Here is a 13,570-nt window from a genome sequence, read left to right as displayed (position 1 = left end):
TCAAAAGAGGGGTGGCCAGCAGGGATAGGGATATGATTGTTCCCCTCTACTCTGCTCTTGTGAGGCTCCATCTGGTCTGGAGCCCCCAGTACAAGAAGGACAGGGAGCTGTTGGAGAGGGTCCAGAGGAGAGCCATGAGGATGATCAGGGAACTGGAGCACCTCCCCTACGAAGACAGGCTGAGGGAGCTGGGCTTGTTCAGCCTGGAGAAAAGTAGGCTGCCGGGTGACCTTGTTGCAGCATTTCAGTATTTAAAGGGAGCCTACAGACAGGAGGGGAATCAACTCTTTGAAAGGGTAGATAACTGCAGGACAAGGGGAAATGGGTTTAAGTTGAGGGAGGGGAGATTTAGGTTGGATGTCAGGGGGAGATTCTTCACAGAGAAGTGGTGAGGTGCTGGAACAGGCTGCCCAGAGAGGCTGTAGATGCCCCATCCCTGGAGGTGTTCAAGGCCAGATTGGATGGGGCCCTGGGCAGCCTGATCTAGTATGTGGTGGTTGGTAGCCCTGCATGTGGCAGGGGGTTGGAGATTCGTGATCCTTGACGTCCCTTCCAGCCCTGGCCATTTCTGTGATTCTGTGATATCCATGCAATCTTTCCTCTTTCCTTTTTCAGGTAAGACTTTCAAGTTACAGCAGGCTTAGTCAGCCACAGCATTTCAGTGTGTTGCACGTAGTGACAGGGTCTGGGTAGGATAGTCACCTTTCTAGAGGCATTGAAGCGTTGTGTTTTTCTTGAAAAATAACTAAACTCACAAGAAAAAACAACTCTAAAACAGCCAAGTGATAAAATAGAGCATTAATTGAGGTTTATGTGAGTTTAGCTGCTATTTAACACGTGCCTTTTGAATTACCTACTGCAAAGAACATTTGAGTTGAAAAATTGCTTCTGCTTTTTGCTATGAAAGATATAAACTCCTGAAGAGGAAAATGAGGTGCTGGGTAGCATTATGGAATGGCTAGTGATTGCTCAGATGGCTTCCAGCTGGTAATGTTGTTTGCCCCAGAAAACACTGACAAACTGTCATTCTGTTGATAGAGCAAAGCTATATAATTTTTTTTCCCCCAGGTGCATTTTCTGTTTGCACTCTGGAGAGTTCTGCACTTGGGTTATATTTCAGACTTTTCTAACCTGTGCCTTGTGTGCAATATTTTCCTTAGTAATAGTTGGACTTCCTAAATGATTGTTTTACCAGGAGCTCTGCTTTTAAAAGCTGTTACACATCAGAATCGTGCGTTGTCATTGAAATACTGTAAATAAGAAAAACATGTGATTTCAGATTTCAAAACTATGGCTGCTAGAAGCAAATCTTTAGCCTTGAGAAAATCAGCTTCATGCAGAGAGTTCTTTTGTTTTTTGTCTTTGCTGCTGCTTTTTTTTTCCTCACTCTTTTTTTAGTGGGAATAATTTTTTTACTGCCCTAGATCTAATTGCATCCAGTCAGGGCTGGTAAACGAGGGCATATTAGTAATTTTGAAACTGTATGGAAAACACTGAATATGCTTATTGTGTTCTGTTAATACTGTGTTTTGTGCTGGCTATTTGATTTCTTCGGGTATGAATAGAATCATATAGGAACATTTTAAGCAAAATGTTATGGGGAATTGAGATAAAACTGTATGCAAATTAGAAAATCTGGAAGCTAGTGGTGATGAAGTTGACCAGACACTGCTCGTGATCTCTCTGTCACGTGTGCTCTCTCTGACTGTGCTATGTAAAGGCTGAAGAACCTCACAGCAGCTGAGCCATGGGTACTGCTCCTCTTTCTCCTCATTGCACCCACTGCACCTCTTTCCCGTATTCTCCTTTGCAAGGTCACAGTGTTGACCTCTCAGGAAAAGTATAGCTGCCATCTCCTGCCTGTTGTCAGTGCTTCTGCCACGTGTCTGAAATGTAACTGTACTTCAGGCAAAGCAAAGGCAGCCGACACATTTTTCCTCCAAAAGAATAGAAATAAGAAAAATGCAAATAATTTACTAGTTAATAAAATATCCATTTACTTTCCAAATTTGTGATGTGAGGCTGGACTTAGTAGGATGCTGTTAAAATCAAGAGATATTAGAGAAAAATTGCTCAAGAGGAGCAATTTCAGAAGTCAGAGAGACTGCACATAGAGCATCCTTCAAAGCCCAGTTAAGCAGAGCTGTGTGAGATGGAGCCCACGTTCCTCTGCAGGACAGAACTGCCCTCCTCCCTTTGCCACGGCTTCAGTGCCATTTGCACATTGAAATTTTGCTGTGGTGGGTTTTTGTTTGTTTGGTTTTCTTTTAGAAATAAAAAATCTTCAAATTCCATTGAAATTATTTAAGATAGAAGCGTTTATTAGAGCCATAAGTTTTTAAGTAAAATGTTGCCTATGTTTATTAAATACTCGCTTTGATTTTTTCAAGACTGCTATCAGTTTGTGCCATAGAATGCACAGATTGGTAACTTCTAAGCATTTCTAAAATTTGGGAAAGCTGTAATATTTCATTACCCATATTTTATGATAAATATATTAACAGTGCATTTTTTAAAGAATCTTATGAGGCTGTGCAGTCATTCTTGTTTTATGAGCAAGTTTGGTTGGCTGTGATATCTGTGGAATTATTATTTTCAGGAAACAAATTCCTAAGAATGAAGAATGTTCACTTAGCATGCATTATTACAATTTCTGTCTCACATTTCATACTGTTGCTTTATCTTCTGTATAGAACAATTATGTGCTTCTGTTCATTAACTGACAATAGAAGATTGTGTGTAAAGGTCTTGCATCTCTCAGATGTGAGTAATTTTGTAACTGCATAGTTAAGCTGGCTTTTGGATCATACAAGAGTATTATCTGGTACTCCTGGCCTAGAATGTTGCTTTTGTTCAGATGCATAACTGTGGCATACATTTTGGAAGATATATCAAGGTATTTTCTGAGTTTTGAATAATAAACTGACACTCCAGTTGTTAAATACAATGCCAAAAAAAAAAATTCTGGTTATTTGCTAATCAGGTTATTCTTATTTTTTTTTATTTCATGTCATTATGTTAAGATAGAAATATTTACCAATTAAATATCATAGAATCCTTCGGGTCGGAAGGGACCTTTAAAGGTCATGTTGTCCAACCCCATGCATTGGGCAGGGCCGTGTAGAGCTCCCCCAGGTGCTTTGTGGTGGCTGGACAGCAGGGTGTTGCCTGAACTCTTTCACCCCTGGAGCACTTTGAGATGGGAAATGGGCTCAGATTTATGTGCTTGTCTATGCCACATCATTGCAGTGACTTTAGGGTAGTGTATTTTAGTGTGTTGTTCTAGTTTGTGATGTCTCTAATAGCCTATCTATGGATGTAGTATATGCAGAGCTCTGCAGCAGAGGATGCCACGAGCAGCTGCCACAGCTGTGCTCCAAGTGATGCCCTTTCTGTCCTGTGCTTCTGTCAGGAGGTGGGGATTTGCCACAGGATGTGAGCAGTTGGGACTGCTGGTGTGAGAGGATGGGAAGGGGAGTGAGTGTGTGTGCAGAAGCAAATGCAGATGGGGTGAGAGAAAAGACAGAGAGGGAGCAAGTGCACCAGGGAGTGAGAGAACACTTGAAAATCAGCTTTTGATTAAAAAAAATAAAAAATCCAATCCAGCTTTAATTATAGTCATGCTGCTGGCACTACCATAATATATATTTAATTAATCAAAAACGATCCAACTTCACACATTAGAATTCATGCTCTTTAGAGATTCTAAAGAAACTGAGTAAATATTGTCAGCCATGGTGTGGAGAGAGGGAAGGAAAAAGAAAAGGGTTTGAAGTAAATCACAATCCATTATGAAAGGTACAGGAATCTGCATAAAAGAACTAAATAAATAGAGTGTGTAAGGGGTGGGGGCATGGAAAAATCTGTACCTACCTGAATAAAACTGGGTTGTTAACACAGGAATCTTGGCAGGCTTAACCAGAATTCTAGTGTCATGTTTTAAGAGACACTTTAAGATCTCTCAGCTCTTTGTAGAGCAGTTTATAAGCAAACAAAGGAAGGAAGAGAGTATCTTGAAGGCCACTGCAATAATATAGAGGCTAGCCCTGAAAAGCACTCTTCCACAAAGATGAGCAAAGTACAATACATCCAGCCAAAGCAAGCCAAAAGGGGTGGAACACAGTGCAAGATGTAAATTGAAAGTCTTAACAATATAAAAATCCTAGCAGTTTAAGGGAAAATTTCTGGCATAAATGGTTGATTAAGCATACACCCAGCCTTGCAACAATATTTTGTAAAGTGAACAGTTTATTACAGTTGTGTATGCTGGCACAGGGCTGACAGCTGCGCCTAAAATTAAAATAAAAACTAACTCACAGAGTTAGTTGTGAGCTGTTCCTATCTCTACCCTGCATCTCAGGTAAACACAAATGGAGTGTCAAACTGCTGATCAGATCTGTTGGGTTCCTCACACTCTCATTGGTTCCCCAAATGTTTATGGCTATCTGTAAAGTATTTTGTGATTCAAGAAGTTGCACTCAGAACTGTCATCCAGATAGATGAAAAACAAAGTGAGTCTGTAATATGCCTTGTTCATCTTTTCCCTGCCTTCGCTCCAGTTCTCACTACTTATTAATTTGTTTCCCTCAAACTGTTTTTACCCTTTACATGTACCAGTGCATAGCTGATGTATTACTTAATCTGAGATTGAATCTTCCAGAATCGAATGGTAAAAGGTGGCTGTCATTTTATATCACTCAGGAAAAATTACTGTATTTCTTCACACATGTCTGCACTACTCATGGGATTGATTATGTGCTATGAGTTCGGTTATCTCAGTGGTTTGTGTGCAAGCTCTGGAAGAACTCTTCATTGGATGCATTTGTGACTTTTGGGTTAATTCATGAGGACTTTTGTGTTAACGTGCTACATCTGTGAAAGGGTACTGCAAAGCCAGCACTCATAGAGCAACTCTCTCTGCTTACAAGTACAGCACTCTGTGCATTGCCAAGGATGCTTTGACAGAAACTGGTGTCTGAAGATAATTAATTTGCAGTCCAGCTGATTGAACTGGAAATAACAATTAAAGAGAGTGGTTAGTGCTTCAGTTCTCCTAAGCTTGGATGTTAGAACTTTTGAAGCATGATCCAACACTAATATGTTTCATCAAGCTTTTTCCCAGGAACAAGCTTGTGAGATGGTGACGGATTAACAGGTGTATATAGGAAACTCTTTGGTCTCTCTTTCTTTTTTTTTCCCCCCCCCCTCCTGTTTTTTGTTGTTGTGTTTTACTGTTCAGGCACTTACTCTATTGGGGAAAAAATGAAGAGTTTTCCTTCTCTTTCATAAAATATTATGGATCATCTGAAAGAGGGGAGTGACTGTCGGCTGCCCATTGCTCTGCATTGCTTAAACCTGTGGTCCTGATTGACAATCAGTTGGTTCTGTGGTAGTTTGAAAATCTTGGGTTAGTCGTTAGCTCTTTTGAAAATCCCAATCTGTGGAATTACTAGAAATGCTCTGGTTTCCCATAGCTCACGTTGTTCTTTGTTAAAGAGAATCTCATTTTGTGCCATCAGTGCCCTCCCTATTAGCTGTTTTAGTAATCTTGTCTTTCTGTTTGACATCTCAGGGTGGTAATCCTTTATAGGAGTAGGTCCAGTGCAAGGCAGGAATATAAGCACCTGATACAGAATTTTCAGTTCTGAGTAATGACGTGTGCACTTAAAGCTAAGCATGTGCTGAAGTAAGTTACCTTCAGAACCATTTATTTGTTGCAGCTTTTTTTCCTGAGTAGCGCTTCAGAAACCTATGAACCCACTAGAACACGCAGCCTTTGTAACTCACACTGGGCTAATGTCACTCCTCGATATGTAGCATTGAGCCTGAGTGTAGGGAGAGCATTCCTAGGTCAATGTCCAAACTATGGCTGAGTTTCTTAATGTGCTTTAATGAGGTGTGTCTGTTTATCAACTCTTCCGTCAATCTCCCCCCCCCACAACACTAGGCATTGTTTCCTGCTGTAATATTCATATGCAGTGAAGCTCACGAGCCTAGATGTCCTTGATAATATAGCACAGTTCAGCAGTTATGAAGTTGAAGTGTGTGTATATACATATTTTTCCTTATTAGCCATTGAACTAAAATACACGCTTGGACTTGCGATTCAAATCCAGAGTGCCTCCTGAATTTAGACCTACTTAGTGCTCTGTCGAGCCACAATCTGGCAAGATCACTCTTTCTCCCACATCACATAAAATCCTCCATACAGGCTGTTTGTTCCCTTGGGGAGATACAAGTACCTTGATCCTGCCTCTCTTGGGGACTCAATGCACATACGAAGGCGGCAATATAAGGCCTCAGGTTATCCGTATTGCAAAAGACATTGGCTCCTGTAGGTTATGGCTTATGTAAATGAGTGCTTTACCACACCATGAGGTTGATTTATTGATTCCTCGGTAGGGTGTGGAGGAGATGGAGCTGTCCTGCTGGGGATTTGACATCAGGGCCAGCTGGTCAGTTGACTGATCTTGTTCTCTTTTCTCTTTAAGCTTCCAGATTTTGTCTCTGCCTTAAAACGTACGTAGTTTTATTCTACTTGCAGTGTTTGCCCTCAACTTTTCTATCACTTTATGCTGCCAGTGATTGCCTTAATATAGCAGTGCTGCAGTGTTTGGATGTTATTCTGCCCTTCAAACTGTAGCTAAGACAAGTATTCATGTAGTGAGTACTCAAATGAATAATAGTTTTATAGATACGTAGCAGCACATGGATATTAAAGCATTTCCTTTGGCCTCATTTTGCTCCTGGGAGAAGAGTTAGTTGGAAGGCATCCAGTCGTATCCTCAGCATTGCTTGAACAAGACTCGCAGTTCCCAGGGACTTGACACTGACAGGATTGCTTTCTAACTTCTTTTTAATTAGGAAGAATTATTTTTTGTTGGCTCTGGTGTAAACAAAAACCAGCTGCAGTGAATGCTCTGTAGGGTGATGGTTAAAGCAGGGGTCTGAGAATGAGGTGTGGCCTCACTGAGGTCAAAGGAAAAGCCTTTATTATTTTCAGGATTTCGCTCCCATCCCTGCCTCCCTCCCCCGTTTTTATGCAGACTTTTGATGGAACGTGGCTCACAGATTTTCTGCACTTCAGAGCTTCCGTGTGTAAACTCAGGGGAAAGATGTGAGGCTGGTTTTACAGCACTTGCAGATTTGTAAAGAGAGGATGATAGGTGTACATCCTTTGTAGTCTGCCTTTGGTTGCAGTTTCCACAGATTCCCCCAGCACTGACCGACGTTTCTAGCACTGATGAGGATACTCAGCAGATAATTGTTGAGCAGGTGGCAGAGTCGGAACTAATCCATCAATTGGTTAAATTCCACCTGGTCCAAATAATCCTGTTAGTAGCTATTTTGCCCTTTCAGCAGTTTCTTTAGTTAATATTCAGAGCTGTGCAGGCAGACGGGTTCCAACCTCTCCAAAGCAGTAATTGTTTTAATTTAAAATTAGAATTGATTGTACAGGTCTCTTTTGTCCTGTGTCAAACACGTGGCGCAACCTCTCATAAACTTGCAGCTGGTTCATCACCAGCCCTTTTCTGTGTTATCTGCCATGACCATCGTGTCTAGTTTTGGCCTTTCATTTAGAATATGCTGGTACTTTAAATTACAGGAGTGGCCCTCAGTTCTGGAATAGATGGGACTTCCAATGAGAAATTGATTATCATGTATCTGGTTGCAAGAATTAAGTCAAAAGCAAGAAAAACTTCTTTTGTGGTGGAGAAGACCCTGTCATGTATATTGTAAGAAGGAAAATAGTTGCCATGTCATGAAAATAACTAATAAGGCTAATTGGAAATGAAGGACATCTCTTTTCTCAGCTGACAAGTGAGAGGATGTGAGGCGATGGTCTCCCATAGTGCCAGGGGAGGTTTAAACTGGATGGTGGGAAAAATTTGGGGTGGTTCTGCATTGGAAGGAGCTGCCCAGGGCAGTGGTGGAGTCTCCATCACTGGAGGGGATTTAAGAGACATTTAAGAGATGTGTGAGTGTGACACTAAGGGATGTGGCTTAATGGTGGGACTTGGTACATCAGGTTGGTGGTTGGACTTGGTGATCTTGAAGGTCTTTTCCACCCTAAAAGATTCTGTGATTTAGAGATGTATGACTTTTTTCAAGATGCAGTCTCTCTTAAGAAGATAAAAGGTTAAACAAATAAAGGAATCGCAGTACAAAGGTAAACCTTCACAGGTTGAAGTGGGCAGCACTGATTCCCAGCTTCCTTTGCCTTCGAATTGTTCTTGCCACAGATGTGACTGTCTTGGTTTTGGGATGGGAAACCGATACACCACGTGCATTTCAGCTCAAAGCAGTGCACAGAGTTCACGGTGAGCTCCCTTCCTGTGCAGCACGTTTGCTCTGTCTGGCAAACTCACTTCTGATGACATCTGTACAGCTTTCCAGAGAGGCCATGCACTGAGTGCAGTGGGCAGGGGCTGGCTGTGATCTCCTGCTGCCTGCACATAGCCTCTGATGACGGCCGTGCCCCAGGCCTGCTCGCAGTGAGCCGTGTGGAAAGCAGGGGGAGGGTTATGCTCTTACCTGCAGTAAGCATTGGCAGTTCACCCCATTTCATTGAGTAGGTCAGACAGGAAGAAGGCAAGCTCTTTCTCTGCTCTCTATGCGTTACAGTAAATTTGTTTGGGTTTGTTTTAAAACAAAGCGTAGTACTAGAGCCTGCGTTCGTTATTTCCCCTTCATCAAATGCTTCCAGTTCTTTATCGCCTGCCTCGTGGTGCAGCACTGCCCGATGAAGTGTTCTCTATTGGCTTTATTAGCGTTAAGGCCGCATCATTTGGTTCTTCTTGGCACGCAGAGTCAAGCAGGATATGTTACGAGTTCAGAGTTCAGGGCGGTCAGGAGGCTTCTCATTCTGCATATGCTGCCAGAAGAGAGGTGCTTTCTAGAGGGGCTCAGAAATGTCTGTGCAAATCACAGAGTAGAGCACTTGCTTACAAATCTGCATCAGCTGATGGTTCTTTACAATCCGATTGTACTGAAAAAAAGACAAATCACCTGGCGGTGCAGTAGCACTGGGCAGGAAGAAACCATCACTCAGTGTGTAGTACCTGGAATTTTGGCTGGTAATAACAGTATAGAAACCTGGCAAAATCTCATGGAACTTTTATATTTGAAATACTGCAATTTTTAAATATCTTTTTGCTTTTGCTGTGCTGTAGAGCAGCGTTTTCACAGTCTGAAGGAGCCTCTGGCTGTTCTCTGCTCTCCTTCTGTAAGTGGCACACTTTGCTGAGCTGTGCACACTCATCTCAAATCTCAGCATGACCCTGTCTCTGTTTCTGCTGTAAGAACAGAAACAGCTGAGCTTTGCAAAAGTGCAGACTCAGGTTTGGTGGGCACCTTTCTACCTGGAAGAGATGTCAGGATGCAGAAAAAATTCACCAAGGAATTTTTTGGGGCAGGAAATAATTCTTCTTCTCCAAGCTCCTGAACAGACTGCAAGAAGCAGATTTTCTCTTATGGGAATCTCACATGCTGATGTGGATGAAGCCTAGGAAAATGTGTGATATTTGTATCAGTGTCATGCCTCTAAACGGATGGATTTTTTTTCCTCATGTATCCATTCCCTGAATCTAAAATATAACTGAAAAAGAGAAAACATGAACTTCAGAAGTAAAAGTCTGAAATGGATCTGAGATGCTTTTTTTTTTTTCCAAGGCAAGTACATGCACCGATTACACAAATATGAGCTGAAAGGCATTTCCCAAAGACACTCAGTCATGTACACACCCAGGTGATGCTGCAGTAAGTGGGCTGTATGCCAAGGCTGGCAGATGTGGTTGAGGAGATAGCTTGTGAACTCATAGGCTTTTCTTCCTCCACCCTGAATCCCTTTAATCTTCCCAGAGCTCCCAGAACAGGGATGTTCATTTTTCCAGGAAGTAAATCAGACATGCAGTTAAATCACTTACGCTGCCAATGTGGAGGTAGTAGAGGTGTAGCAGAGGGTTGTTCTGGTTCCTTTCAGTATAAGCTCGGTTCTTGTAAGTTTTACTCTCAGACTTTCTTCTTCCTTCTTTCTCACCACCTTCCCCTCTCTTCCTACTGTATTAACTCAATATTACTCAATATTACTCAATAATACTCAATAAACTCAATATTAACTTTGTCGCTTTCTTTCCAATTGCCTTTTCTTGTTTCTTTTTTTTCCCAAGATAGCATCAGACTTTGCTTAACTGTTGTTTTTGTTTGGGGCTGGGTGTTTGTTTTGTCAGATGTTTATTGAACAAAACAAGATGAAAAGGCAAAGCCAGCTGCTTCTGCAAAATTCTGCTCCTGATCAGCAACTTTTGAAGGCTTTGGATGACAATGCAAAGCTAACCCATACATTAGAAGAAGAGAGGCTTCAACATCAAAAAAGGTAAAAGTACTTCGCATTTCATGCAGAAATCTTTGAAAGCTTCTTGAATTCAAGGATGAATTAATGCTGCAGTTTGCCAACTACAGGTCAAAGAATTAGAAGAGCAGCTAGAAAACCAAGCACTGCATAAGGAGATTAGTCGTCTTAAACAGCAGCTGGAACTCTTAGAAGAAGATAAAAAGGAACTAGAGCTTAAGTGTCAAAACTCTGAAGAAAAAGCAAGGGACCTAAAGCATACAGGTAATGAGTTTACTTTTAGAAGTATAATAGAGAGTGAGTGAATGATACACATCTAATGGAATTACATGTGATGGATTTGAGACCCAAGAAGCAGCAGCTTTAGTGTAGCTGAGATCACAGAGTCATAGAATTGTTTGAAGAACTTTTAAAGGCCATCTGGTCCAACTCCCTGCAGTGAAAGGGACACCTGTGGCTTCATCAGGTGCTCAGAGCCCCATCCAGCCTGACACTGAACATCTCCAGGAATGGAGCATCCACCACCTCTCTGGGCAACCTGTGCCATTGCTTCAGTACCTTTATTGTGAAAAACATTTTTCTTAAATCTAATCTAAATCCCCTCTCTTTTAATTTGAAACCATTTCCTTTGGTCCTGTTCCAACAAACCCTGCTAAAGTGTCTATCCCCTTCTTTCGTGTAGTCCCCCCTTAGCTAATGAGAGGTCACTCTCAGATCTCCCTGAAGCCTTCTCTTCTCATACTGAACAGCCCCAGCTTTCTCAGCCTGTCCTCACAGGGAGGTGTTCCATTCCATGCATCATTTTTGTGGCCCTTGTCTGGGTGCTCTCCAGCAGGTCCACGACTCTCCTGTATTGAGGACTCCGCATTTGGATCTCAAGATCCAGATGTGCACTTCACATGACAAGAGGTTCAGCAATTGCCTTCAGCTTAGAACAATCATGTCTAGAATGCATGTGAAGGATAAACATTGTAAAACTTCTGTAACATATAAAAACTCTGTTCTTAGATTGCCCTCCATCTTGTAGATGGATATGTACATCTCAGTGGGTTTCTGTGTGAAAGAGTCATTCGTATTCAGCTAAGATGTGCTCCTAGATTTAGAAAACAAATAAGATTGAGTGAGGAAGTTTGTTTATTTATTGCTCTTTATTTAAACTTGCTTTTAAAAAGGGCTCCTGCTGTGTGCAGCCTTACTATAAGGACTGTGGGCCTATGCTTTGTTAATTTGGTGGCACAAGTTTTCAGTCTTTTATTCAGCTGAAGGCCTAAGCAGGTACTAGTTTTAAGTATGATGCCTGGTCATGAAAACACTTGAACCCCTGTCAAAGTCCCAAATCCTTATCATTAGATAAGACTCCATGTATAGCCACAGTTTTCTGAAACATATTCTTAAGAGCAGTATTATCTTAAAGCTTGTTAGCAGTGTTTTTGTTGGAGTTTTACATTACCCAGCCTTAAAAATACACCTAAGCAGGCTTCAGAGTTCTTCTCAGCTGTCTTTGAAAAGATCTAAACATAACAGCAGATTTTGTCCTTCCAAATTGGTTTGTCCTTCAGAAGGAATTTGTCAACATAAAGTTTGTACCTGGGGTTTAAAGTCACTCCATTCTTACTTTGAATTGTAAAGACTGGAATTTCAATTGGAATTAATCATCATGAACTGAAGAATTATGTGCAGAAGAGAACCATATCAAAGTGAGATAATCCCATTCCCTCTCAGCTTGAGCTATTTGGTGAGAGAAAAGAAGCCCAAGTCCATCAGGAAGACATGATAGCAGTTTCTTGCCTTATCTTTGTTAACTTATCTCTTATTTAGTTTGTTATTTATGGCTACTTATGATTCCATTCTGTATTCTGGTGTACGCGAGGACTCATTCAGCTTCCATGGAAATGCAGGAGGCTGATGTAGAACCCACAGGCCCACATAAATTGTAGTAGCATGAATGTGATGAACTTTTATCCATTCTGAGATTTTATAGAAAGAATTCTGTTTCTGGGGGAGAGTCATTTTAGTTTCAAAAGTAGCCCAGGTTGCAGTAAATGGTTTAGTGGGATTTCTGTGCACCTAGGAGACTGCTGTTAGTAGAAAATGTTGCCAAAAATAGGACTTCGTAGCAACTGAGTGTTTTTTTTGGTTAATTAGTAGCTTTTTTTTTTTTTTGCTTAAGAGGGCAAAGTTGTTTTTAGAGCAGATGTGAGAAGCAGAGATCTCACCGAAGGTTTTTTCTCTTGCACAGTTGATGAACTTCAGAAACGAATACACCAATCTGAAAATCCTGCACCTCCTCCTCCTCCACCACCACCACCTCCTCTCCCTCCTCCGCCTCCTCCTAACCCTATACGGTAAGTGCTGAAATCAAGAGTCAGTGCTCTTCACTGCAGGATAAGTCAGAATACAGAATACCTCACGAGTTTGCATTCAAAGAGGAAAAGTGTCTTTAAATAAGAAGGATTTTCTCTGTCTGCCTTGGGTTTTATTCCTTCCACTTTGTCAGCTGGATGCTCTCTCTGCTAACAGTCTTGCACCCTGACCAGTTGTGAACAGTGGTTGTCTTCCCAAACCAAATTTACTGTCTGAACTGTGGCGTTGGAGGAGGAGAGACACCTGTCTCCTCTAAATTTAGGAGGTATTTCTATTATTTATCTGATAGCTATAATTGTAGACTTGTGAAATGCTTCTCTGAATCTGCTGCTAAGAATACCCCTTTGAACCAGAGAATATCTTGGGTTATAACTGTTGTCCCTTCCTGTCAGATAAAATTAAGATTGGATTTTTCAAAGAATCATAAAAGAAGTGGACCAATACCATGTACTGGGCACAAGCCACAAATAAGTGGAGTCCTAAAGTGTTTTAGTTAATTTTAGTAAAACAGCTAATGTTCGTGTTGGCTCTATCTTTGCTTGAAATAAAACACGTACTGCAGTGCCCTGTTGAACTAGAGAGATAGATATTGGCATCCCGTTTTCTTCCATTACAGTCTCCAGTTGGTTTAGAAATACCACTTTCAAAAAGTCTTGGAAGTCTAAGAGCTCTCCTTGCCTTGCAGAAGCACTTGTTTTTGATGTTCTTTTCCTCCATTTTATTTTTTTATTTTTAAATGAACTTGGATAACACTTTCTAACCTCTGTAATGGGAAGTACATACAGATGTCTTGGTAACTACTGGATTCAATATGTTAAGACAAACGATTAGTGGGGAAAATTCAGACCTTTGTTC

The 13,570-nt window shown here is 41.3% G+C and overlaps 1 protein-coding gene across 1 annotated transcript in view; it reads left to right on the top strand.

The window, feature by feature from the left end:
• The window catches only part of LOC100549885 (shootin-1-like), a 39,975-nt gene extending 27,258 nt beyond the window's left edge, over nt 1–12,717 (top strand). The window contains exons 9-11 of the mRNA XM_010714770.3: nt 10,230–10,374; nt 10,460–10,615; nt 12,591–12,717. Coding sequence (XP_010713072.1) covers nt 10,230–10,374; nt 10,460–10,615; nt 12,591–12,700 — 411 coding nt within the window. The 3' untranslated portion in view covers nt 12,701–12,717. The remainder of the gene's footprint in view (nt 1–10,229; nt 10,375–10,459; nt 10,616–12,590) is intronic.
• The last annotated feature ends 853 nt before the right edge of the window (nt 12,718–13,570 follow it).

This window comes from Meleagris gallopavo, chromosome 8 (genome assembly GCF_000146605.3).
Source record: "Meleagris gallopavo isolate NT-WF06-2002-E0010 breed Aviagen turkey brand Nicholas breeding stock chromosome 8, Turkey_5.1, whole genome shotgun sequence".
NCBI classification, from domain to species: Eukaryota; Metazoa; Chordata; class Aves; order Galliformes; family Phasianidae; genus Meleagris; species Meleagris gallopavo.
The sequence above is the reverse complement of the archived record's forward strand: the minus strand, read 5'-3'. Positions and strand labels throughout refer to the sequence as shown.